Genomic DNA, 27,818 nt, shown 5'->3' with positions numbered 1-27,818 from the left:
AAATCATGTGAACTTAGCGAACCGCAGCAACTTTTTCCACTTCTATTTACTTCTTGTTTTTCAAAACAAATCGACCTAACTAATACGACCAAGCGTTGGCCTTAATATTAACTATCAAAATAAGAAAAAGTGGAAATCCAGTGAACATGAAGAACGGCCACTACATTTTCCAGTTGTTTTAACTTCTTATTTTTCAAAATACATCGACTTAACTTGTACAATCAAGCATTGGCCTTTCCAATGATTTTTACTTCTTACTTTTCAAAATAACTTTGCCCTAAATATTCAACCTGGCAATCTCCAAACTAAGAAGTTTCAGATAAAAACATCAGTGTTCCTTTCAATTTAGAACACGATTTCCACTTAACTCCAATGATTTTTATCTTTTATCATTCAAATCAAATCAATTCTACGTATTCAAACAAGCATTAGCCACACTATTAACTATAACGACTATACTTGTACAACGCGGCATTTTCCTTAATATTTACTAGCACTCACAGAAATCGCAACAAAGCAGTGAAAATAGGAGACGATTTCTACTTTTTGTAATGTTTCTTCACGTATTTTTGTGAAGAATAATTTGTTTAGCTGCATTTTCTCTGGAACTGCTAGGAATAACAAATCACACAGTTATGAAGGTTTGGCTTTGTACAAATGCAAGAAAACTTTAATTAGTATTACATTAAAAATCAAGAAGTAAATGATCTATTTTTTAAAATATCAGTTTAACAAACAAGGGTTGGGTTATTAGATCTTATTTACTAAAAAAGTAAAACATAAATTAATAAACGTTAAATTATATACAATGTATTAGGTACACTGTTCTTTTAGAAGAATTTTCCTTTCTAAATTAGCTCTAGACACCTTAGTTAGTTTGGGTAAAAATTCAAGGAGATATATTTTTGATTAGGCTAGGAAAAAAATTAAATAAACTTTTTCTCACACGTCAATTGATGGCACATTTACATCTGTAAACTAATTTTTTGGCGGTAAAACGTGCTTTGCTCAAGAATTATATTTCTCAGTTTCGAACAATCAGCGAGCAGTCTTCCATCATTTGCGAAAACCTATATATCTAATTTGGGATATTCTTTTCTCTATAATCCAATATTGTTTTTATTAAGATCTTTTTATGTTATAGGTTTATTATTGTGAGCTCTTCAAAGGAAAAGAAAATAAGATGAAGTATCTGATTTTACGAATTCATGGGGTCATGAATTCCAATTTTGCAGGCGCAAAATTCCAATAAAGAAGATAAAATATAAGGTCATCAGCCTTATATCTGTCCATTTGTTTATCTCAGTACCATGTATACGAAAGTTAAAAAACAAGAAGAAACATATGCATACTGTTTTAATCTTGCGCTAATTATAAACATAGAACATAGAACTTTTTCATACCGCAAATTAAAAAAAAAAATCTATATTTGAATAAAAAGCCTTTCCAGACCCCCTTTATTTCATTTTAGTATTACCTTTTTTCTCTTTTTTGTAACCACTAATCATTGCCATTAAGTTTTTTGTATCAATTCTGCCTGTGTTAACAAAATTGAAGATCTGCAGCATCAAATTCCTTCTCTTACAAGGTGTAAAAATAATGGTTGAGTCAAAGCTCTGTATGGCAACCGCACTTCTCTTTTTTGAGCACTCAAACTCTACTCTTGTGATTCCAACTAGATAGTGATATTCAAATTGTGATGTAAATACTGGTATTGTAAATTTCATACCTGAATCAACAATCAGTTTTGAAAACCCGAGCAATTGCATTTTCGTTTGTCGCATTTCTTTAAACTTGGAACTCTTAAGTTTGCGTGTGAATCAACAAGATATTATCCAGCTAGTATTCGTTTAGCTGTTTAGTTAATATACTGTGCTAATAAACTAAACAGACATTGTAGAAGGACATGACAATTCCCAAAAAACCCAAATAAATCAATATTTCTGGGAAAATGTTTTTAATAAAGTGTTAAGTATCCGTGGTAAACGAAGTCCAAAGAAAATTGCACTATACATATATATCAGAAATTCGTACATTCCGTTTGTTAAAGTTCGGCTGAAATCTTTGTGTTGAAAGTTTTTATAAAATCAAAATGATCTACGAAGTTCAAGCTGCCAGTAATTTTCCACTTCTGAGCTAGGTGCACACGTAACAGACAATGCGCCAAAAACAGTTTTTTTACATTTAGGAGACCTGACATCTTCATTTCCTATGAGTACTCGATTTCAAAAGTTTTATTCGATCGCAGCAGAATTCCCACCTGGGGTACGAGGAGTTCAGCCAAGTGATAGATTTCTCTTCTTAGAGGTTGCTAACAGACTTTTATGGTCCAGCGATGGGCACTGTTGCCTGTAAAAAAGGAACACAATATGCAAGCCTAATGTACGAAAAAAAGACTCCGGGGAACAATAATCTAGATCTTAACGCGTCTTAAATAAACTAAAATAAAATCAAATTACTTCTCCTTTTGGGAAGAAAGCAAAAATTAATTTAATGTTAAGACAACAGATACAAAATTTAGGCAATTCATTCATCTAGAGCACATCAAATAATTTTTCATAGTCATTGAATTGTCATCGTTCTAATAGCTAGCTTTAATAAAGTAATACATACCAGCAGTGGTTTAATTTGATTTAAATAAAAATATGAAATGATTTTAATTTTTTGGGAGGCAATCAACAGGTCAAAAGTAGGAAAAACAGAAGTATCCAGCAAAATGTTAAGTGCTAGTGATTATTATTTCTTTGAAAAATACATGAACATATTGTTCCGGTTATTTCATTATTCATAAACTATTGATTGGGTACCATTCCTCTTCTAGCTAACTGTTACGGTTTCAAATTTATTTCACAGCAATAAACAAAAAGAGGGCTCTAATTAGAAGGTGCGTTTTATCTCTATTATCCTAAGATAAATTATTTGTGGAACAATAGATACATTACAGAGAAATTTATTAAAACTGTCCGGTAGGACAGTTGTATAAGGGTTGATCGTCAAAAACTGCACGAAAAAGCGTAACGTTGAAAAACACCCAACTTTGACAATTTTTTTCTCTTTTTCTATAAAAGATAAAATTCCCAAATTTTCTTTAAAACTCCTTAACAAAAACTTTCAGTTTAAAATGTTAAGTATAAGGGTTGATTAAACGCCAAAAGGTACACAAATCAGCGAGTACCCAACATTTCATTAATACTTCATTGATATTATTTAAGTAATTCTACTGCATTAATTTTCATTAATAAGTTATTTTTTAGAATTTATTAGATATCACAGACCCTTGTGCTGGCCATTTTCGTCTACAAAATATATGTTCAAGTAGCACTGTAGATTGACTGTAATATCTAGTTATTTATAATAATCAAACTATTAATTACAGGTTAAAAAGAAAAACGTTATAAAAAATGAAATAAAAATATGAGGCTAAAAAATTCAAAACCTTGTTTAAAAAAATGCTTACACCAACTTACATCAATGATTTTGTTTATTATATTTATTTATTTTTATTTTTTAAATAAAAATCGTCGGTTTAAGTTCATTCTTCCATTACAGTAATTGTTATTGTATGAAGTAGTCAAACGTTTATAATAATAGGTAATAATTATCTGGCTTTATCGCAAATAATATAGTTTTCTTCAAATACATTCACAATCTAGGTATTCATCCCACAATGTTGTATATGTGTAATATAAAGTAAATAGGATATGCATATATTTAGGACAGCTAATTATTCCAGTATTTTACTATAAGTAAAATTAGGGGGACTAAATTAAATTACAATAGAGAAATGAATAATTATTGTTTAATAATCTACTTGTTATTAACTGTGTGTTAATTGTGCTCACGAATATTTCGGTAAGACGAATTCAAGACAGTAGCCTACTCTAACTTTATCTTTACTTTAACATGCATGTACGTATATGTGATTTATCATAATTATAACAAAAAAATAATATAAATGAAGTGGCCAGCATAAGGGTCTGTGACATCTAATAAATTCTAAAAAATAACTTATTAATGAAAATTAATGCAGTAGAATTACTTAAATAATATCAATGAAGTATTAATGAAATGTTGGGTACTCGCTGATTTGTGTACCTTTTGGCGTTTAATCAACCCTTATACTTAACATTTTAAACTGAAAGTTTTTGTTAAGGAGATTTTTGTACCTTTTGGATAGATTTTCCTTTTTGTCTATTTTACAAAGTTACATATCTGCTTTACAGATTTTTTTAAAATTTGGAATAAGCTATTCTATCATTATAACCTGATAAGGTGTTAAGTCGGAACCGTAACTATCACTGGAGAGATCTTTTTAAAAAATAATTGTAGTTGCGGCTCCCAAACCATCCTCAATAACAATTTTTTTGAAAAAGCGTTTTGAATAACATAGGAAGGTATTTGTACGTAAATAGCAAAATTAAACTGCGATTTCAGTACTTCCTTTTAAGAGGAGTAAGAAAAATAAACTAGGATTGCAGTACTTCTCCCTAAAAGGCAAAGAGGCAAAGATTTTTTAATCGAACAATTCATTGATTTAATTCGGTTCACTCATTGATAATTTAAACGATTGCAGTACTTCCTCTTAGTAGGAGCAAGAGAATCAGCAACGTAGAGGAGCTTTAACCACTTATTCGAGCTGAATTTTATCAAAATCGGACTAAGCGTTATAGAAATATTGGTAATAATAGTTTTAGAAAGGGCCTTATTTGGGTGGGGCAAACTCCCCTCCTTATGAGGCACGGTGCCGAGACTTTTAAAGTGCAAATCTGTATAAAATTTCGATTCGAATGACACTTCATTCATAAAAATCGGTTCACGTGTCGATAATTTGAAACGATTGCTATACTTCCCCTTAACAAGTGTAAGAGCAGATCGTCGCTTTATTGTTAGGTAGGGGAGCCCTAACCCTATCATCCTACCAAATTTTATCAAAATCGGGCCAAGATTTACAGAGTAATTAGTAATAATAATTTTGGAGGGGGCCTTACATAAAGGGGGCTAACTCCTCTCCCATTCGATGTACAGCGTCGGGGCCCCCAAAAGGCACATCTACATAAAATATTGAATCGAATGACACCTCATTCATGAAAATCGGTTCGCGCGTTTAGGCGCTACGTTGTTTACAAAAAAGGTAACAACAAGAACAACAAGAACAACAACAACAAGAAGAACAAGAACAAGAACATTTTTTGAAAAAGCCGTTTTTGCTCATTTTCGGCAACTTTTTTCTCGAAACCTATTAGATCTGGGTGGTTGCAAAAAAATTACAGTTATAAAGGAGGGTTTGGAGTAAGATTTAAAGAAAATTTGGGAATTTTATCTTTTATAGAAAAAGAGAAAAAAATTGTCAAAGTTGGGTGTTTTTCAACGTTACGCTTTTTCGTGCAGTTTTTGATGGTCAACCCTTATACAACTGTCCTACCGGACAGTTTTAATATAGGGCAAATCCTCCTTTATGACTTTAATTTTTTTGCAACAACATAGATTAAATAGATTTTGAGAAATACGTTGCTGAAAATGAGCAAAAACGGCATTTCCAGAAAATGTTCTTGTTCTTGTTGTTGTTGTTCTTGTTCTTGTTGTTACATTTTTTGTAAACAACGTAGCGCCTAAACGCGCGAACCGATTTTCATGAATAAGGTGTCATTCGATTCGGAATTTTATGTAGATGTGCCTTTTGGTGGTCTCGACGCTGTACATCGAATGGGGCCTCCCATTCACAGAGTAATTAGTAATAATAATTTTGGAAACTCCTCAGTTAGCTCCCTTAATGTAAGGCCCCCTCCAAAATTATTATTACTAATTACTCTGTAAATCTTGGCCCGATTTTGTTAAAATTTGGTAGGATGATAGGGTTAGGGCTCCCCTACGTAACATTAAAGCGGCGATCAGCTCTTACACTTGTTAAGGGGAAGTATAGCAATCGTTGCAAATTATCGACACGTGAACCGATTTTCATGAATGAAGTGTCATTCGAATCGAAATTTTGTACAGCTTTGCACTTTAAAAGTCTCGACGCCGTGCCTTACAAGGAGGGGAGTTTGCCCCACCCAAATAAGGCCCTTTCAAAAACTATTATTACCAATATTTCTATAACGCTTAGTCCGATTTTGATAAAATTGAGCACGAAGAAGTCATTAAAGCTCCTCTACGTGGCTGTGAAGTGCCATCATGCTCTTACTCCTACTAAGAGGAAGTACTGCAATCTTTAAAATTATCAATGAGTGAACTAATTTACATCAATGAACTGTCGTTCGATTCAAAATCTTTGTCTCTTTGCCTTTTAGGGAGAAGTACTGTAATCGCAGTTTATTTTTCTTGCTCCTCTTAAAAGGAAGTACTGAAATCACAGTTTAATTTTGCTATTTACGTACAAATACCTTCCTATTTTATTCAAAACGCTTTCTCAAAAAAATTGTTATTAAGGATGGTTTGGGGACCGCAACTATAACCATTCTTTAAAAAGATCTCTCCAGTGGTAGTTACGGTTCCAACTTAACACCTTATCAGGTTATAATGAAACTATTGCTTATTACAAATGTTAAGAAAATCTGTAAAGCAAAAAAGGAAATCTATCCATAAGGTACAAAAATCTCTTTAACAAAAACTTACAGTTTAAAATGTTAAGTATAAGGGTTATTAAACGCCAAAAGGTACACAAATCAGCAGTCCACAACATTTCATTAATACATCGTTGATATTATTTAAGTAATTTTACAGCATTAATTTTCATTAATATTTTTTAGAATTTATTAGATGTCACATATGCTGGCCATTTTCATCTACAAAATATTTGTTCAAGTAGCACTGTAGATTGACTGTAATATCTTTTTATCTATAATAATCAAACTATTAATTACAGGTTAAAAAGAAAAACGTTATAAAAAATAAAAAAAATTATGAGGCTAAAAATTCAAAACCTTTTTTTAAAAAATGCTCACACCAACATACAATTAATAAAATCAATTATTTTATTTTATTTATTTATTTATTTTTAAATAAAAATCGTCGGTTTAAGTTCATTCTTCGAATAAAGTGATGTTACTTTATGTAGTAGTCAAGCGTTTATAATAATAGGTAATAATTATCTGGCTCTAGCGCAAATAATGTAGTTTTCTTCAATTACATTCTCAATCTAGGTGTTCTTCCCACAATGTTGTATATATGTAATATAAAATAAATAAGATATGCATATTTTTAGGACAGCTAATTATTCCAGTATTTTACTATAAGTAAAATTAGGGGGACTAAATTAAATTACAATTGAGAAATGAATAATTATAGTTGTATAATCTACTTGTTATTAACTGTGTGTTATTTGTGCTCACGAATATTTCGGTAAGACGAATTCAAGACTGAAATATTGTTTTAGATCCTCCGTGATTCAAATTTAAACAGTAGCCGACTCTAACTGTCTTTTTCTACTTTAACATGCATGTATATGTGACTAGTCAGAATAAGGGCATAATAAAGATAAATCTGAAGAATAATTTGGAATAGAGTTAAAATAAAGTACCTATTTAATAAAGAAGATATAATACACATTTTATCATAATTATAACAAAATAATATTATGAATGAACTGGCCAGCATAAGGGTCTGTGACATCTAATAAATTCTAAAAAATATTAATGAAAATTAATGCTGTAAAATTACTTAAATAATATCAACGATGTATTAATGAAATGTTGTGGACTGCTGATTTGTGTACCTTTTGGCGTTTAATAACCCTTATACTTAACATTTTAAACTGTAAGTTTTTGTTAAAGAGTAGAGGTAAGGTCTTATTATAAACAATGAAGGTTCAATTCAAGAAAATATTCATTCTTCGTTTATAATTTTATGAAGAAGTAAATTCTTAAATTTCCGCTAACAAAGATGGCCAAAAGATAGTTTACGAACCAAAACCTCTTGCTAGGATTATGAAGATTATTGTGTGAAAAAAAGCACCATGATTCAAAAAGTGGACGTCCTTTACAAGTTATTAACTTTTTAACTGTTTGAGAGGTTTCACTTTTTGCAGCTATTGAAGTGGATTGTGACTTAACGTTCATGCTATCATATAGTGTCTGTCCGTTCTTGTTTGGAGCGAAACGATCGAAGATTGTTTGTGAGAAAGTTCATGAGTGACAGGCGTAATTTTGGGTGGTCTACTGCACAAATTCCTTAAGCAAGTCTGGGCTGAGATACCATATTAGAATACTATACTCATTATTCAATGCTTACCCTATAGCGTTAGTGGATGTATTTTATCATGGAGTAACGCATGTATTTGTTTTCATTTTCTCCCCAATTAAATCATTTCTACTTATGTGAGTGAACTGTGAATGTTTCAAATTTGAAACTTCAATCCTGGGTGGTGCATTTTTCTGGTACAAAGATTACATTAGCTTTTTTCGCGTATGCAAATCCGATTTGAAATATTCTCATTCAATAAAATTGACTTCCTATTTTCACTGGTTTGCTGCAGTTTCTGCATTTGCTAGTTAATATTTAGGACAATGCTATGTTGTACATGGGCTGATCTATATTGAAAAGTAAGAAGTAAACCTGATGATTGAAAAAAAAACACTTCGACGATTTTTTTTTTTTTTTTTTCAGTAGTTTTGTTAATTATAACATAACACAATTCATCAATAACTGATTAAGTACCAAAAGTTATGGATGAACACATTTTTATTAACTTATTTTGTACAATAAATACAATAATACTATTGCCTACAAATTTTGGTACCCTGCTTTGGACATTTGCGCAAGGGATACGGATATTCACTGTTTTAAAATAATAAGGTAAACTTATCAACTAAATAACAAAAAATACTTAAGGTTCAAATTAAATACAAAGTAAAGATTTATATAAAATAAAAAATATATTTTTGCTGATTTTAAGTACCACAAAATTAAAATTTTGATTTAACAAGCAAATAAAAATTCGCTACTGGTATCCCTTGAATCGGAATTTAAACTATTACGCGTATTTTTTATTTATTTTATTTTTTTAACAATTGCGGAAAAAACTATTTTGTATAAAAAGGCACAAATGGACAATGTATTATGTTTCTTTGCAAATAATTTATAAAATGTATCGAGACAAGACAAGATGAACTAAGCCTTTACAGTCTAAAGAGGCTTACAACTAATTACTGCATTGGCTTGAATTTGTAAATTAAATTACTGTATCTAGAAACTTAATTATCTTTTTTACATTTTATTAAATATTTTCAAGTAATTTCTATTTTTAGATTAGAAAAATAATTGGAATGTCTAGAATTCTGGTAGAAATTTAGGAATAAAAAAGATTTAATTTTAGAACTGAAAATAAATTGAATACAGATAATTCTGTAAATATAATCAATTAGGAGAAAACTGAGCTTATTAACATTTCAAAATTGCTGAAGCATTGTGCACACTCCATATTACGAGTATACAAAGTTGATAAGAAGTTATTGCAGGGCAAAGCTTTGTGCTTATAAAAAAATTCTTTTATAATAATCTTAAACGTTTTTAAATGTTGAAAACTGACAGTTTACATGTTGAAATGTGATAAAAAATCAATTGCTAAAAACTTGAGTTAAATATGATTTTCTTAATATGGTTTAATTCTGATGTCAAAATGAAATTTACACAGATCGCAAATTTGCTTCTCAGGAAAAGGTACTTAGCGACTTTTATTTTTCTTATTTATTTAAAATAAAACACTGGGATAGAAAATAAGTTCAATTTAATATTGGATTTTTTTGTAATACGTGTATTAAGTCTTTTATTCAATCCAATACAGTAAATAATTATACAATCCTATACATAATAATTATTTTAAACAAGTCCAAATACACGCTAAATATTATTTTAAAATTCACAGTTAAAAAATTAAGAGATCATATAAAAATATTGTTTATATACATTAAATATTATTTTTATATAATGCGGACACGTTATTATGAAAATTGAGATTAACAATAAAACGAATAAAGTGATATGCAATTAAGTCAAGATGAAGTTTTATTATTAATAAGAGGGAAAGTGTGATTTTATATATGAACCATTTATAAACCATCGACTAGTTCTATTCACAGCATTCACGGATGGTGATTCTTTGGTTTCTTTGTTTGTTAACATATTCTCTTTTTTGTCCAAGATTACACTTAAAAGAAAACTTATTAAATTAAGAATATAAAAATACATGTAAATCTAAGTAAAAAAAAAAATTCAAGATTTTATCTGAAGGTAGGTGATGCAAATGTAACATTTTAGGTATAACGATGCAGAATAACTTGTATATACTCATTAAATTAAGTTATTAGGGAAGGGATTAGCTATGTGGTTAGCATACTGGACTCCCACGCGGAGGTCCCGGGTTCGAATCCAGCAGCTGACCCTTAGATTTTCTCTTCCTAGGAGCTTCTTACAGCTCACTGTCCGGTGATGGACAGTGTTGTCTGTAACGAGAGAACACTGTCCGGAGGCCGGCAGTGCACTGGAAAAAGCTCCGGGCGCTAATGACCTCAGCTGTTGATGCGCCAAAAAAAAAAAAAAAAAAAAAAAAAAAAAAAAAAAAAAAAAAATTAAGTTATCCTACAATGCATGAAGTGATTACAAATTATAATAATGGCCATCTTTAAAAATAAGATGTCTTGTTCAAAGCCATCTTAAGATGATTGATAAATAAATAAAATTTAAAAAAGATAAAACGCTTTATGAAATAAAATGATAAAAAATAGAAATCTTTGTGAATTTATACCTAAAATTAAGAAATTAAGGAAAACTACGAGAATTCTACTACATATATTTTCAATGGGTAATTAAAAAGTTATATTGAAGGAAAAAATAAAATTAGCCCAACTGCATTCCTAGGTTAAAATGAAAAACCTTTATCTTGTAGGGATTTATTTGAATTGATTTAACAATTGGTTTCTGTGCACTACACAAACCTGCCACATTTATTTAAAAATTAATAAAAATCTATGGAAACAACTTAGGTAAGATGTGGAGCTGACGCGGTCAAATCCTTAGAATTAATTTGGAATTTTTTTATCTACTTGTACGAAAGACTAATTTATACAATAGAATTTGTCTTCTTCTATTTATTTCAATTAAGGCGCGTCAACATCTGCAAATGGTGCCGTTCTGAGTAATTTTCAACGTAAAGGTTAGATTTTATAAAGTGATTTCTGAGCATATAATTTTACCTACGATGACCCTGTAGCCAGATAATATTTCTTAGATATTAAACAAACGTTTTGCTTTATTTTCCTTCACTTTTATGTCATTTGTATATTTCTAATTATAAAATAGTGTGAGAAAGGTTGCGAATGTAGTTGTCTCTAAAAATAATGAAAGTTACCTTTCGAAATAATAATAATAATAAATAGAAAAGGAATAACTATTTATATTTTTCATAAGTCTTGACGTCCAACTGAGTAGGGATTAAATGAGGGTCAGTCGACTGTCTGATATGTGTTATGTCCATGTATACAGTAATATACAGGGCGATCCATTTAATAAAACGCACCATAAATAAATCGCTAATAACTTTTTAGGAAAGCGGAATTTTGAAAAAACCCACGATTTTCCACCCCCGATGCTGTATCTTCATTTTTGGCGGAGTTACGGCCAAAAACCCCAACTGGGATTTTGACAATGATTATGAAAACTACATAAAAAACTATGAAAAGTGACATTAACCCCGTTTCGATATCCCCCTAATATTAGTCGAGATACTTAAGATCAAAGTGACAATTTTATCTATTCGTGAACGGTTTTAGATACTAATTTTCCACCACAAATACACGTTTTGGGAGGTCCTCTGACTGCAAAAAATGTTATTTGCGACGCAAAGAACAAAAATAATAATAATTGAAGATTTAAAAAAATGTAGTGTAATGTAATGGTTATGGGTGAGTCAGAATAAATTTGTGTTAACATCAAATAACATCATTTTAATGTACGCCTTAAGCAAGACTTCTTGACCTAACATTATTATTATTTTTGTTCTTTGAGTCTCAAATAATATGGTTTCGTGGTTTTTTCGAAATTCCGCTTTCCTAAAAAGTTATTAGCGATTGGTGCGTTTTAAATAGATCGTCCTGTGTAAATAAATTTAAATTTGGACTCTCAAACAAACAAAATCTGTCAAATACTATTTTAGCTCTAATACTGCATTCAATAACATTTCAGTGGCATTTAGAACGGGTTAAACGTACATGTAATATAGAATTCATAAATTTTAAGAGGGTAATAAGTTTATGAATTGACGAAGGTCATTTTTAGTATTAATAAGTGACTCTGAGCATGCATTTCTACTTTCGAGGCATCATACGTGGGCATGAGACAGACATTATAGGTGTACAAGGATATACTTATTGAAAGAGAACTAATAAAGAATAGATTAAGTAATTATGGATACTCTGCAGGTATATGGAAACGTCAGCAGCGTGAAGCTGTCAAATAGATCCATGGACCTGTACCTGAACACCTTCCTACCAACAGACATACATAAGTACTTACAACCAGATAACATGAAAAAAATAGACAAAGTTTAAATGCTATCAGAAAATATATACAATATAAAAACAGATTTGTTCTGAACATAAATAGGAACATTTTATCCCACAGGAAAAATTCACATCCAAATTATTTCCCTAACAGGTTTGAAGTTCGTTAGTCCAACCCAAGTTACAATACAGTACTAATTTTCATACGGTTTATATTCCATAGACTATTTTTAATTTCAGAAATTAGACCACTTATTTCCCAACACAAACAGCAGTACAAAATATACTAACCACTGTTAACTGTTCACAGTAAGAAAATTGACTAACGAAAATTTTAGCACAAATTAAATCTGGAATTTAATTATTAATTTTTTGCCAACTATTGCAATTCAACTACACTTGCATTCTAAATTAGTCAAACATATCTTCTTCTTCTTTTTTTGTAATTAGCGCATTGATAAGTGATTTTTTTTTTTTTTTTTTTTTCCAAACGCACTTTTATGAATAAGATAAAATGAATAATAAAATAACTTAAGATACAACCTAGTTCAGGAGGAATGGCCAAAATTTGTAATTTGTCAAAACGTCTTTCAGAACTGTGTATGAAGTCACAATTGTTTTATTTAATTTATTTTTTAAAATACTAATTACATATTTTCGGATTGTACAAACATTGTCCGTAAATACATAAATGAATGAAATTTGTAGAAAATATATATATTTTCTAAAAAAAATATATATATATTAATTCAGAAATCACAAATGACTTAAATGTTGCACATTTGAAAATAAAAAATTAATTTACAAAAATTTGTTGTTTTTTTGAAAGAATATAGTGTTAGGTCAGAGTGGGCGAAATGCAGAGTCCCAACGATAAAACAAATATATTTCTTTCATGTAACATGAATTAATTATTATGTGGCATGTTTGTTTCAAACGAATTCTAATGACGAATAATTAAAATCGTATTTCTTCAAAATATTCTCAACTTCAAAATGATAAGACAATAATATGCGAATTTATGAACATTGCCTACAACATCGGGGTATTGTTTAAAATTAATTTAATCCATTTAGTTACTAGTAATTAGCCAAATCAACCCAAATCTAATTTTAATTAGACAACAACCGGTTTCGTTCATTCTTTCTAAATTAAATCGCCATATACGCTTCCAAAAATGATTCTAATGACATAAACTCATCGCTGTGATTTGTTTTACTTGTTTAAAATGTTCTAATCTAGAATTTTAAAAACCTAATATATTTTCGTAGCTTGAGGGGGTTCGTTTACTGTTTACATAAAAATTCTTTAATAGTTCAGTGAAAAAGAAAAACTTTATAACATATTCAAAAATACTTAAAGAAATGGCTAGAGAAATGAGTGAAGGTAAAAAAAATGTACTGATATGAGAAGTGCAGACAAAATTTTTGTTAACCAAATTCTGAGCTCGTGTCTATTCTGCTGCGAGTTCCAACTCCAGTTTGTTATCGTCGTCCGGTGTCGTAGTATGCTGGAAAATTTTGAAAATGTCAATTCAATAAATTAATTAAATTCTCGGAGTCCATCCAAAGTTTAAATTCGGATAGTTAAAATATTACTTGATGCGTTCAAAAAAAGTACCTGAACAAAATTTGCCAAAACTTCTATTTTAAATTGAACCTCACGGTAATTTTTTTCTAAACTCTCCAATTGAAAAGCTCTGTTTTTATCTGTTCCTTTATAAAAACCATTCTTTCCTAATTAAATAATAATAATAATAATAATAGGCGCTAATGACCGTAGAAGTCAATGCGCCGGAAACAAAACAAACCAAAAATAATGATAATAATAATAATAATAGTAATAATAATAATAATAATAATAATAATAATAATAATAATAATAATAATAATAATAATAATAAGGGAAGGGATTAGCTAGGCGGCTAGCATACTGGACTCCCACGCGGAGGTCCCGGGTTCGTTTCCAGCTGCTGACCCTTAGATTTTCTCTTCCTAGGAACTTCTTACAGCTCACTGTCCGGTGATGGACAGTGTTGTCTAACGAAAGAACACTGTCCGGAGGCCGGCAGTGCACTGAAAAAAGCGGGCGCCAATAACCTTAGACGTTGACGCGCCTTAAATCATTAAAAAATATATATATAATAATAATATTTTATTTTATTCATTTTCATTTTAAATAAGAACAGAAGATTGGACTGCTATTTGTTTTTAAAATTCGTACGCAATTTAGAAGTAAATAGCATCTGAAAATTCTAACTTCAGCAACAATAACACATGACGCCGCGAATCTCCGAACACTAGTGTACTATTGCTTACCAACAGTGATTTTTACAAAATACGCCTTCGCTGAGAATTAACCCACATCCAAAAGTGAGATTTTTGGACGATATTCTCTCTAAATAAGTTAATATGAACGAGTTTGGCAATCCGTAAATAGTCCCTTGATCGCTCAAAAGCCTTATATTTTTAAAATGGAATAAATCTCTCCATAGATCCTTTTTTATCTATAATCTGTTCTTTTTTTAAATGACTTAGATAAGAATGCTTTGCCACACTTAAGTTTTTAGCCAGTTCCAAGCATTAGATAAGACAGTATAACAAATTAAAATTTCAGAGACATCTATGGTCCATAAACATCCCACTTTATCCATCAAACTTCTTGTTTCCCAAACTGAAATATTTCTACTGAAATTTAAAATGGTGAATCTGCACTTTTAAGATTAACAATTGCAACAAGAGAAGGGATTAGCGTACTGGATTTTCTCGCGGAAATCAGAGGTTCGAATCCAGCTGTCTGCCGACCCGTCGAGTTTCTCTTATTAAAACCTTCTTACTCCTCTTTGTCCGGAGGCAGGCAGTGCAATAAAAAAAAAAGCTCCGGACGCTAGGGACCTCAATGTTTACGCGCCTTATGCCTTAATTTTTTTAAAAAAAAAAAAAAAATTATTCCCTGAGAGAAAAAAAAATATGAAAATAATTTCTTATAAAAAAGTATTTTTTTGTAACTGTGATGAACTCTCAGTTTTAATACAGTAACTCTGAAATATAAGAAGTCGATTGTTAAGAGCATTTTTAATAACTTGCACATTAATCCGATCACGAAAGAGGTATTTTATTCATTATCTAAAACAAAATTCCCCTTATTATGTACTTCTGTACTTATACTCCCTACCAGCAGTTTCATTCACTTCCTCTTTCATTCTCACCAAACAAAGAACTTACTCATTATTATTGTGATTATCATGTAAAACGTGATGGTTATCACTCTCTTTATATATGATTATTTTAACAGGATATTAATGATTTGTAATTACTGGTCGATAGTGATGACACACGAAGAGATGGAACAAAACTCAAGTTCAATACCTCTCTCAGATAGGTGCAGACTTTGTGCCGGTCATATATCTGGAAACCTGAACAAAAAAAATTATTACGTGTTACAGGGTAACTACAAGTAAGTATTTCAGTAAATTTCATCTGCCAAATTTAAATAAAGTAAGAAACAATAAAATTTTAAATAAATACACCCTTTTCTGTTTAAAAATAGATACTGTTTTTCGATTTTTTTTTTACGAAAAAAAGTTCAACTACATTTTTGTGCACCTACATACGTACTAACTGCAATTCCTATCTTTTGTGCACCTACATACGTACTAACTGCAATTCCTATCTTTTGTGTGTGTGTGTATGTGTATGTTCATGACTTGGACTGCACTGTATCTAATTCTAGTTGAAGATAATGGCTCTACCTCAAAAGTAATCCATACGAAATACAACCAATAATCATTCAGAGTAAAACGATTGTCATTCTTCTGCATTATAGAAGTAAAATAAAGAGGTGTTTGAATAGTATTTGTACTACGCTATGGTTTCCAACGAAAACTCCTACAAAATATCTTACTCGTACTCAATCGTTTCCTCTAATGTAATAAGAATAAAACGCAGTTAGTGATCAGTTAATCATTTTCAATAAATACTGTTAAAACATTTAACAAAATCAGACCAAATACAGTCTTATTACAAAACTGAAAAAATATCTGTACCTCGGAGGGAAAAGGCACCATGTCACAAAAAGTAAATTTTACAGGGGAACCAAATGAAGATATTTTTCCAAATTCATTTTTTGTTCCACTTTTCCGGTTATACTCTTTCCTGTACTTCTCACCGTAATTATTACATTAGGTACGGCCACTTTAACTCCCATATTTTAAAATATTTTACTTTCATCTCCATTGTGAAAAAATTTATGCCCATGTAGTGCCTTTTACCCTTGAGCAATGAAGTATCATAGCGCTTTTTAAAAATACATAAATCGCTTAATAGTAAACATAGGTCATAGTGCTTTACACCTGTAGAAAGAGCAACAAAAAATTTGTAAAATGATGCCAAAATCTGAAAATCGAAAAAAATGGACATGGTGCCTTTTCCCTCCGAGGTACAGATATATAAAAAAAAATAGTAATAATAACAAAAAGAAAAACCCCTGTCACAAAAACTTTAAAAGCATATAATTTAGTATTGAATTTAAATTAAAATTGAATAAAATTACCTGTTGGGATCTTCTTTGTAGTACGGAGGAATTTCGAATAATTTTGGATCAATATCGTTCCTAAATGCAAAATCTTGGAATGTTATTTTAGCTGTTACCGTTGGTAGGATTGGTATATCTAAGGGAACAAAAGTAATAATATTAACATAGTTTGTAAATAGTACATAACAGTTTGCCATAATTTAAAAACTGAACTAAATCATGCTGATGCGTTGAATTGTCCAGACAATAAAGTACATAACTTCAATATGTTTTAATATTATATAATAAAATAATAATAATAAAAAGTAAAACCCCTGTCACAAGAACATTAAAAGCATATAATTTAGAATTAAATTTAAATTAAAATTGAATAAATTTATTATATTATCACATTTCTCATTGTTTTTAAATCAATATATTTTATTTCTTTTTACAGGTTTATAATTTATGGATTGATTAATAACTAAATCATTCATAGTTGTAACTCTTTTTTTTCTATTCAGACCCCCTTTCTAAATCATTGTTTTCCGACTACTACTTCAATACTTCATTTCTCACTTTATACTGGGTTACAGTTCATTTCATATATTTACGAACTGTAAGATTCAAAAGATAACAAATCTAATTAACTGTTGAAGTGTTTTTTTTTAATGTAGTAGTTACAACATTCGCTATTAGTTCACGTCGAAATAATCATCACTCGTGAGAAAACTGTAGCTTTCCGAATTCAGTAGAATCACCAATAACTATAGTCAGTCAGTATTTTATTTTTAATCAATTAAAATTGTTTAATCAAGTATTATTCTACATTTTACATTCCCTAAACGATTTATTACAGTACGATCTCAATGATATACAATAATAAAAAATTACAAAGTATAAGTGAACATCAAAATCGGCATCTCTTGACAATTTATTTTTATAACATTTATCCACACTAAAATATGGTTACCTATTTTTACTGGGAAGCCCGGAGGTAATTTAATTTGTATAAATTCTCTCAGCTTGTTGAAGTGTTTAAATGGACCGATAACTTCCAACACGTCCAAGAGCATGCTAACAGATAGCGGGAAATTCGGACTCTGAAAAATAATATAATAAATTAATAAAAATATGTTTAATTTTTAATTCCGATACAACGTCTAGAATTCTTCTCCAATATTATTATATTCTTCCAATACTATTGTATTCAACCCTAACAAGAATTTTAAGGATTTAAAATGTTGATACTTCAACATTGGGCATGTGAACTTATCCGGACTCAAGTGATCTCTAAACGTATACGTCCAGTGAAAAATAGAAATACAAAATTTGAATTATCTCAACAATTTCCAAACCTGCAGTAAGAAAACGTAAACATTATATAGTTTTTGTACATTATTATACTTTTTATACTCATACGAAATAACGAAAAAACCTATTATCTAATTATGATACTAACTAGACGTGATCTGAGAGATGCTGTTAAAATAAAGCAAAGGTTATCGTATACACTGCAGCTAAAGTAAGGTATTTAAGATTTACCTTCGCTACAGGGAGTAGCAGGTGCAAATAAGGCGCGAATTAGGTAGAGGGAGATTAATGAAAGTTGTCCAAGACCACTGTATTCTGATATAGGCAATCACAACAATTTATGAATTGCATCAAGAAAGCTCCATACTATAGGGATCGAAACAACTTTTAAACTGAATTAAAAATCATCCTAGTCGATCTTAAGTTCATGGAGTTCATACTTAAATAGACTGTGCTAAGAAAATTGAACTAAGTTGCTTTGTACGCCTAGATACCTGTCAATGGTTCTAAAATTATACAACAACGATTCCACTTGTTTGCGCATTTTCGGGTGAATATCACGTCCCAGCCTTTATTCGGAACTCAACACGTGGAATCGAAAGGAGAGAGCAATAATAGTTACTCTATTCTCTTTTCTCTACTAGATTTAATTTTCAAGGCGAAGTCTCAAATACGTTTTAATTGGCACACATTTTTAGCGACCACACTTAATCGCCATGAACTCCTTCCTAGATACTATTATGATTCCTCATCTTCCTAGAATTGTATGACTACATTAGGGATATAACACACTCAATAGACGTAATAAGACATTAGAAGCTAGATTCCTCTAATTTATTATTACTTTTAGCAGTTAACTCTCTGTAGATTTACGAATAATGACTATTTTGCATTAGCACATTAAAAAACTATTTTTTTTTTATCTGGCGTGTTTTATTTTTTGAAGCGAATTTTATAAGCAAAAGAAAATAATTTAATTACTAAATTATTTAAAATAATTTAATATTACTACATTTAAAGGAAATTTACCATTGCTACAGTAGCTCGAAATGCCTTGGACGTTTCTTTATTAACTAATGATCTTCCAAGTGCAGGGTGTTCTCCGCTTTCACTGTTAATGTACTGTTCCCATGTTACTCCAGGATCAGGAGGGGGTACTAAAGAACACCTTCTTATACCCTATGAAAAACAAAGAAAAACATTGATCTTCTGCTTGTTTCATCACTCTTCTGATTCAGTGCAAGTTTAATTTTCCAACCCAAACCTGATTCAATGTATGGATTAAAATCCACCTATGAAGATGGATGAAAATCCAAAATCAATTTCAAGAAAGTTATCAGGATGCTAGGTAATCAGGTTATCATCAATCAATCTTACTTAGTTTTAAGGTAAACTACCCACAAACCTCTCAATTTACATTTGTTAATATAAAAATCATATTTGTGAAAATGATAACTAAACTGTCTAACGGAGCAACTTAAGTGGTTTCTGCTTAAACTTAGTCACTAACAAAACATAAGACAAAGCAAATCACTTGTTCATGGAATTAGAACATAACCTATTCGACTAAATATTTAAATTATGTATAATATGCCATACTACCTCTCCATTACAATCTATTATCTGTGGATTGCCTTTAGTGAGTTTCTCCATGATAGCTTTATTTTTCTGCAGGTCTTCTTCTGATAGGTGTTCCCTGCGTTTTCTTGATTCTAGGACCATTCCATTAATATCATATACATCTGCTTGGAATGCCCCAACAGTTTCCTATAATTTAAGTGTTTTGAACATTCCTAACTAGAAATATTCACAGATACGTTTTGTATGAATAATTAGTTAATAATTATTATAATGTATCCCAGAAAGTATCTACAAATTCCGGAAGTACCTCCTCTACCTAAATATGTAGATTCATTTCTTATATCCATTATGTAATTAACTTTAAAAATGTCAATATATAAATTTCAATTTAAAAAATAAACTATAAGACACAGTCAATGTCAATTGAACGAAACTGTTCAATGAGGTTAGTGATAACCAACAAGAATGTTGTCATCTACTAATCTCATTTCTCTCAAGCAACCAAACAATTAACTATTCTCATTTATTTTTTTATTAATATATTTAATAATATTGCCAATAAACAAAAATCAATACAAGGCTTTTTCTTTTTTGCTCCGAGAGTAAATCAAAATTAGTAAATACTTCAGTAAAAGTAGTGCTCACCTTTCTATCTTCTCTAAAGAACCAGCCAGATTGTGCTTTAGTAAACGTAATGGATTTGGTAGACATTTGGGCTGCCATTATATCACTGCTCATTAGAATATCTACTTCATCTTCAATTTCCATCTCTGTTTCCTGAAAAGTTTTTAAACGGACCCTGAGGTTTCCTCCAAAGAGATTAATACAATGATAAATAAATTATTATGATTAATAATTAACATTTATAATTCTAATTAGGATAGTGTGAGCTCCAAATCCTTTTTATTATTGTTACTTTTTAACTTATTATTTACACCGCTGAAGAACTAATTTTTTTTTATTATTTCGAGCAGGAAGTCAAGTCCTTTTTCTAAAGGGAATCCCATACTTTTATTTTGGTCCCTTTTACCTCATCACTAAGTATTTTCATAATATTTCTAGCCGTTAAAATTCATTAAATAAGTGGATCGTCAAAGGGCTAATTTTTCCTAAACAGATTCGAATTCAAAATTAAAATTAAAAAAAATATATTTAAATACGGTCTGAAAGATCAGAGCGTACATTACTATTCCTGAGTACTATTAAAAAGATAAAAAAATTAGTTCTTTAAACACGATATTTATGTAGCAAAATACTTGACAAATGTTCTCTAGTTCCTTCGAAAATGAAAATAAAAATATATCTTCATGTATATGTATATAATGGTACAGAAAGTTTGGATATTCAATAACCTCTACCAATTTTCAAAATTTATTTATTCTTTTAAATTTTAAGAATCAAGAGCTACCATCTTATTTTTATCATGTAAATGTAACGAAAATTTAAAAGCATAAAACACAACATTAGAATCAAAATTGACTTTGCATAAATCAATTTAATTCAGATTACTAAAATTAAATTTTACATTTTTTTTGGGGCGTATCGACTGCCTTGGTCATTAGCGCCCACTATCAACACGATATTATTTAGCAAATAAACAACAGCAATTATAGCAGTTCCTGCAAGTTATTAGAATAAATTCTCAGAATAAACCATATTAAATAATAAACCAACTAAAATGTGTAAATGTTTTCATTTTAGAGTTTAGTGTTTTTTAATTATTAGTCCATCTTATTTATTTATATTTTATTATTTTATGAGCGCGACTTAGGGTCATCAGCCCAAAGTTTACTTTACTAATTTAGACCAATATTGATGAAAACAGTATAAAAATTATGCTTTAAGAAAAATAACGAAAGGTTAAACTTACAGAAACTTGTAACCATTTTAAAACATGTACACATACCTCATAGCGAACCCTTTGATAAAGACATTCCTTATTGTCTAAAACTGTAAGCGCTTCTGAAGGTTTGACATGTCCGATAAAGAGAAAACTAACATCTCCACGCTCCCATCTCATATCATTAAAATCGACTAATGTGGAATCAAGTCTAATACAAGAACCACGCTTATGAATTTTGCATATGTCTGACGGGAGAATTCTGGATACAAGTGGAACTATAAATGAAGGATATAATAATTAATTGTTGATAAACTGATTTTTTATTAAGTTTTGCGATCGCAAATTTTTATTTTTTAATCGCAAAATTTTAGTGTGTATTAATCACATACAAAAAATCATGAAGATCCAAAAATTTGGATATTAAGAGGTGACCTTTGCAATTTAAGAGGAAGATGCACTTAAAAAATTAAAAAAAAAAAATCGATATCCGCACATCACTTTATTAAATTATAGTTATCCTGTGTGTCTTCAAATACTACAAGTGATGATAGCTTAGGTGATACCTTTTCATTCTATTCGCTGAGTCGTTTTAAATAATTTTCTTTTCTGGCAATTCGTTAACTTCACTATTTTTTGATTATTTAAAATAAACAAATAATTAAATAATAATTCCTGTATGTACTAGAATGATCTGTAAATAATCAAATTTTGCAGCTATCAGATATAGGAACAGATATTCTAATCTCTTAAACAACGATGATGGCTCTGATTAACTAAAATTTCTAAGGCAGCGCTAATAAATTAAATTTATCCCGTATGCTGCAAACATTTCCAAAAGTAAAACCGTTCAATTTAAACGTAGAGGAAAATAAACAAAGTATTGGAGAAAATCGAAATCTGTTCTACATTTAACTTTCTTGGAGGTAACTTTTTTCACATGTGGAATTTTCTCTCAAGCCGCTGCCGAGTTTAAAGAGCTAAAATGACTATTGCCAGAGATTGGGAATATTAATTAATTTTAGAAATCTGACGCCATGTGCACACAATTTAGCACTTCTGTCTCATTGGTTGGTGCAACAATGTTGAATACACACATGCTATGACAAGGTATGTATTTTTACTTGGTAACGAAATACTCCATCTGGACATGTTCCATCAAGCGATTTGTTTTTCACTTGCCAAGTGGTTTGTGATTATTTAGTTCGCACGCGCAATCCTTTTACTGGCTTGAATTCGATTTATATTCTATTATCCATCCTATTACATTAAACCTTTTATTACTGCATTAGTCTTTCTTCATGGCGTGCATAAATGATGCCTTTTCTCTTGAAAGTAAAAATATGTTTCTGCAATACATTTGTCGCTTCTTAAATAGATATAACACAGATGCCTTTAAAAGCACATAGGCATCCTTTTCTTAATACAAACTTGAACGGACTAATTAGATAGGTCAAGTTTGAATAGCGTATTCAGCAATAACTAAAGTATCTTGGAGTTACACATCTAAACGATGCTTTCATTAGGAAAGCTAGAAAACCAATCCCACCTAAAATATCCCCTTAAAAACAATATTCAAGTCTCTCAGAAAAAGTTTAAGCTTCCGCTTCAAAAATTCGAAACTGTTTTCTTTTTGAACAGATATATCAACGACCAGGACAAGATAGATAACAGTTAACGAAGAGACCAAATTGAATCTGATGCTATCAAACCGAATTACCATCAGTTTATTGATACCTTAAATAAAAAAAAATATATACATATAAAAAATCCTTGCAAATAAAATTTGAATTCTGATTTTGCTAGAACACTTTGTGCAAGCTCGAAATACTTAAAAGAAATTTTTGAGAGGTTCCTACTGCAGACAAATGAAACTGCCTACATTCCCGGTCTGTTAGGAAACGACTGCTTTCATCTATCACAAATTAGATTTATGTTCGTTTGGGTATTTTATATGGTAATTTTAGTGACATTTAGGATCACCTTTATTACAAATTTAAAAAAAAAATTGTATAAAAATAAAATTATTTTCTTTACAATGCAATTTAAAGAATGAATAATTGGTTTCATTAACTAAGGCTTAAACTTAACCCCAATCAATGCCTAAAATTTTCTTCATATTGAAAATTACTGTACATTATCTTGGGGCGTACTTAACATACAAAACAAGATCCGAAATCAAAATCTCTCAATTGACAAAGCATCTGCTTTAAACTCTATCATGCTTTGTACTGTCAAATAAGCATATCTTTATATGCCAAAAATTATAATCAGACGAGGTTAGCAAACCCGGATAATCATGTCATTTATAAAACAATATTCATACATTTAATTCGGCGCAGTTTTTGCTGAAATTCTGGCGCACGAGAATTTGTATTCATCAATTTGTATTAGTAATATCCAGTTTTACAGTTCTTGTCATAAATCTTAAGTGCATCCTCCTCCTTAGGTCAAACGATTATGATTTTAATTTAGAATAAAACAATGAAAGACGCCGGCAGGAATTTTTTAAGACCAATCTAATAATTACTTAACTTAGTCAACACAAAAATTACCTTACCCCAACTAGTAAAATCCCACTTCAGTTCCATATAAAAGTCACCCATTTGATTTAAAGCTTCAACTAAACACGGTCGCCGCCTTTCAATATGTTCCCTCCGTTGAGACTTTAGTTTCCTTACAAGGGAAGCAACTGTAAGAAAAATAAAATGTTTAAATTTTATAATAAACAGACATAAAAAATAATTTAAAAAATGAAATAAATGTATGTACTTGTTTGACGATCCCCATAACTTATAGCTTCTGCCAGAGGACTCCATCCTGCTAGATTTTTTACTCTAACTGGAGCATTATGAGCCAGCAATAGCTGAACACATTCTGTAAGAACAAATGACAAACAAAAATCGACAAAACTTAATAAATAATCTGCTTTTGTTTCAAGCTCTTATCTCTTAAGCGTTTAACTAGACAAAATGTTGCATTTGAATCATTCATAAGTGTACTAAACGATGGATAAACATTAAAAACTAAAATAATTTATAAGAACAAAAGATGTATAAGAAATGCTACGTGAAAGGGAGATGCCAAATAAATTTGAAAACTTTTAATTCTATGAAATTAGCAACTCAAAGTGACACATATCCACCCAAATACAGCGTTACTTATGTACAATAAGTTTAGTGGAAAAAGTGGTGTGGTGTAGACACAATGAACAGCTCATACTTTTTCAGAAATAAACCTTAATTATTAAGCTAATTCTAAACATGATAATTCAAGTGAAGAGACATCGGGTAAAACTTCAGTTTGAGAGCCTACTCATGTAACAGTCTTCCACTGCTACCGGGGTTACTTCTTAGTAGTATAACTGGTCAAACTTCTATTGAACTCGTGCAAACGCTCGGTTGAACCACTATTTCTGTTTTTCCCGGTGCAACTGCGCTATGTGATAGCATACCACTCCAAAATTTAACCAGATTTCCATTGATCCGATTTGAAAACGAGAAGCATAAAGTACTTAGTCTCTTTGATTGCTTTTTAAAATTAATTTCTGGAAATACTTTGTGTTCAACTTTTACTACTCAGACGTACTGCTCTAGGAAACAGGACAAGTGACAAGTGTACGCTGTACATGGTCTAAGAGGCCATAATTTTAAGTAGTATTGATAAGAATGACATATCTGCCCTCTAAGCAGAGGTGAAATTAACTAACTATAAATTAAGCAAACATAAGACTTTATAAGAACATAATAGTGTTGAATTTAAACTCTCAACATCTGGTGAAGATTCAAAGAAGAAAACATTCTAAACAGAATTAGATAGTTCAATATTCTATGGCACTCGAAACAACTAATGTCATAGGTAAGTTTCGGCAATAAATGAGACAAATAAATCCAAATAATCTACCGGGATAAAACCTAATTTTCTTCATTGGACATTGGACACATTTACTGTAGTCAGCAGTTTTAACAAATATAAAACGGACGGTAATTCCTCATTTGTAAGCACTTGCATCAATACAAATGAAGGCAATTATCTCATTAAAAATGTGATCTACTCATCATTTTAATGTGAATTAAAACATAGCAACTTATCTTACCTTTCCGTCCCAGCATCACAGCCAAATGTAACGCAGTGTTTCCTGCAAAGGAGTCATGTTATTACAAAAGTTATATAAACTAAGGCAGATTGATCACAAACACCATTCATTCATCATGAACCTTATTTTCTAATTGGCGCACGATGTGAATTAGTTACATGAATTCAGTTTTCTTACTTTACTTCTTTGAAAGTTAATGTAATCGAAGCACGTTTCCCATAATAAAAATACCTTGTATGTGAGACAGATACACAATTTAATAGGGAAAAAATATAAGCACAAATGATCGAAACTGGCAACACATTACTAACCATGCTTATCTTTTTTTTCAACGTCCTCTGTTCTTAGTAATGCCGATAATTTTCTGACATCACCTCGGAAAATACATTCATGCAACGAATAACATGCACGGTCGGCCGCCATACTTTAATTAAACTACTTATAGGAGAACCAACAAAACATGTACTTACGTTAAATTCCCTCTGCAAAGGTAACTTTATCTTAAAGGTTGAAAATTAAGTATTAATTAATTGAGACTGAGATTTCCTAAAATTTTAACATAATCGAAAGTATGGAAACCATAATTCTAATTTTAAAGTAATATATTATAAAGATAATTTCCCTCGAAATTCAGGAGTTAGTCACAAAAAAAAAGAAGGAATTTATCATGTTATTTCAATTTATTAATGTACATATATGTTGGTGCTTAAGTTATAATGAAATAAGGTTTAAATTTCTGTTCCCGTTTAGGAATTAGAGGATTCACCGAAATTAATGAGAGGCTCTCAAAAAATAATTCAGCATTCTGAATTCTTGAATAGAATTCCATTACCAATGCTAGAATTTTAAAAATTCACAACTGAAGTAATCCAAGACATTCCACTTGAAGCGGGATCCTGCCAAATTAATTTAGTAGGTGTGTCAGAATGGATTTAATTTTATACTGCTGTCTTATTCGGTCAAAATCAATAGAAAGATCCTGTATTAAAAACGAAATTGAAGTTAATAATTTTGGAGTAATTGTTTTAATAATGACACTAAATAAATTCATTTTTTAACAAGCGCATTCAAAAATTAATACAGTTTTTTCAGATTCAATCTACATTCCCAACTAACTATTCCTGCTACTAAGAAACTAACAAGAAAAAGACTATTAGCTTTCATTCAGAAAAGAAATAAGAACTTTCATCTGCACTAAAGTAGCCATGTTAGCTCCCATTTTGCGTGAAAAAAAGAGCCTGCTCTCTGGCTTAGAAAGCAAATCTTAGGTGTGACTTGATGTCAAGAATGGCTAAACAAAGATTCAGCTAAACACATGACAAAACAATGGATGAGCTGTTATGGGTTAATAAGTTAAAAGTTAATAAGGAGTCGCATTTGTTCAGGTACCGAATAAGTGCTTCAAGCGCCTTTTTTTACCGCTGATTATTTAAATCTTTTAAATAAAATTTTTGACACCATTGACATACTGAAATTATTGTAGTAAAATAAAAAACTATTAATATATAAATATTTACTATTAAAATAAAAAGAGGTAACTTCTACATTATGTAACTACCACGGTATTGTCATATTCAACATAATTTCTCCCAATGTTTTACCTCAAGATTTACAATTGGCTTTGCCGATTTGTGCAAAAAAATAAGAAATAAATAATAATAATTCCAAACAACAAATGGGCTTTCAGAGTGGTAGAGATAGCTGGGATGCAGTTTTCAGTGTCATTTACTGTCTAAGATTGACTAAAACTGGATATCAGTTATGAAATATTAAGTCTAATTATGTCGATGAACAATGGTTATTTCTCGCGAAGGCAAGGTCTCTAGTGAGTGGAAATTTAGAAAAAATTATTGAGGAAGACTCTGTACGCACCCTTCTTTTTGATCGTATTTACCCAATCAGTCTTTTTTTAAGACCGTGGCGCGAGAAGATATCGCTTCGGATAGATATTGTTTATCTGAATTATATGAAATCTCCTTATTTG

At 30.3% G+C, this 27,818-nt stretch overlaps 1 protein-coding gene across 3 annotated transcripts; it reads right to left on the bottom strand.

Annotated features, from left to right (window-relative positions):
* Positions 1-8,658: 8,658 nt before the first annotated feature.
* LOC141448955 (ankyrin repeat domain-containing protein 13C) lies at positions 8,659-26,440 on the bottom strand. Of its 3 annotated transcripts, none has more exons than XM_074117871.1 (12): positions 26,305-26,440; positions 25,835-25,876; positions 24,511-24,615; positions 24,299-24,430; positions 21,805-22,016; positions 20,544-20,675; positions 19,920-20,084; positions 19,347-19,496; positions 17,977-18,106; positions 17,043-17,160; positions 15,716-15,906; positions 8,659-14,001 (listed from the first exon to the last, which is right to left on the bottom strand). In XM_074117871.1, exons 2-11 carry the CDS (start codon positions 25,848-25,850, stop codon positions 15,891-15,893), a joined length of 1,176 nt encoding a protein of 391 aa, XP_073973972.1. In that variant the 5' UTR covers positions 25,851-25,876; positions 26,305-26,440; the 3' UTR covers positions 8,659-14,001; positions 15,716-15,890. The 3 variants fall into 3 exon arrangements, with proteins under 3 accessions (XP_073973972.1, XP_073973969.1, XP_073973970.1); XM_074117868.1 differs by lacking the exon at positions 26,305-26,440 and adding an exon at positions 26,146-26,288; XM_074117869.1 differs by lacking the exon at positions 26,305-26,440 and adding an exon at positions 26,146-26,288 and having other exon boundaries at positions 15,808-15,906.
* Positions 26,441-27,818: the final 1,378 nt, after the last annotated feature.

This window comes from Rhodnius prolixus, unplaced genomic scaffold (genome assembly GCF_049639745.1).
Source record: "Rhodnius prolixus isolate KJV_2025 unplaced genomic scaffold, Rpr scaffold_2, whole genome shotgun sequence".
In the NCBI taxonomy this organism is placed as follows: Eukaryota; Metazoa; Arthropoda; class Insecta; order Hemiptera; family Reduviidae; genus Rhodnius; species Rhodnius prolixus.
Note: the sequence above shows the minus strand (reverse complement) of the source record. Positions and strands in the feature narration are given on the sequence as shown.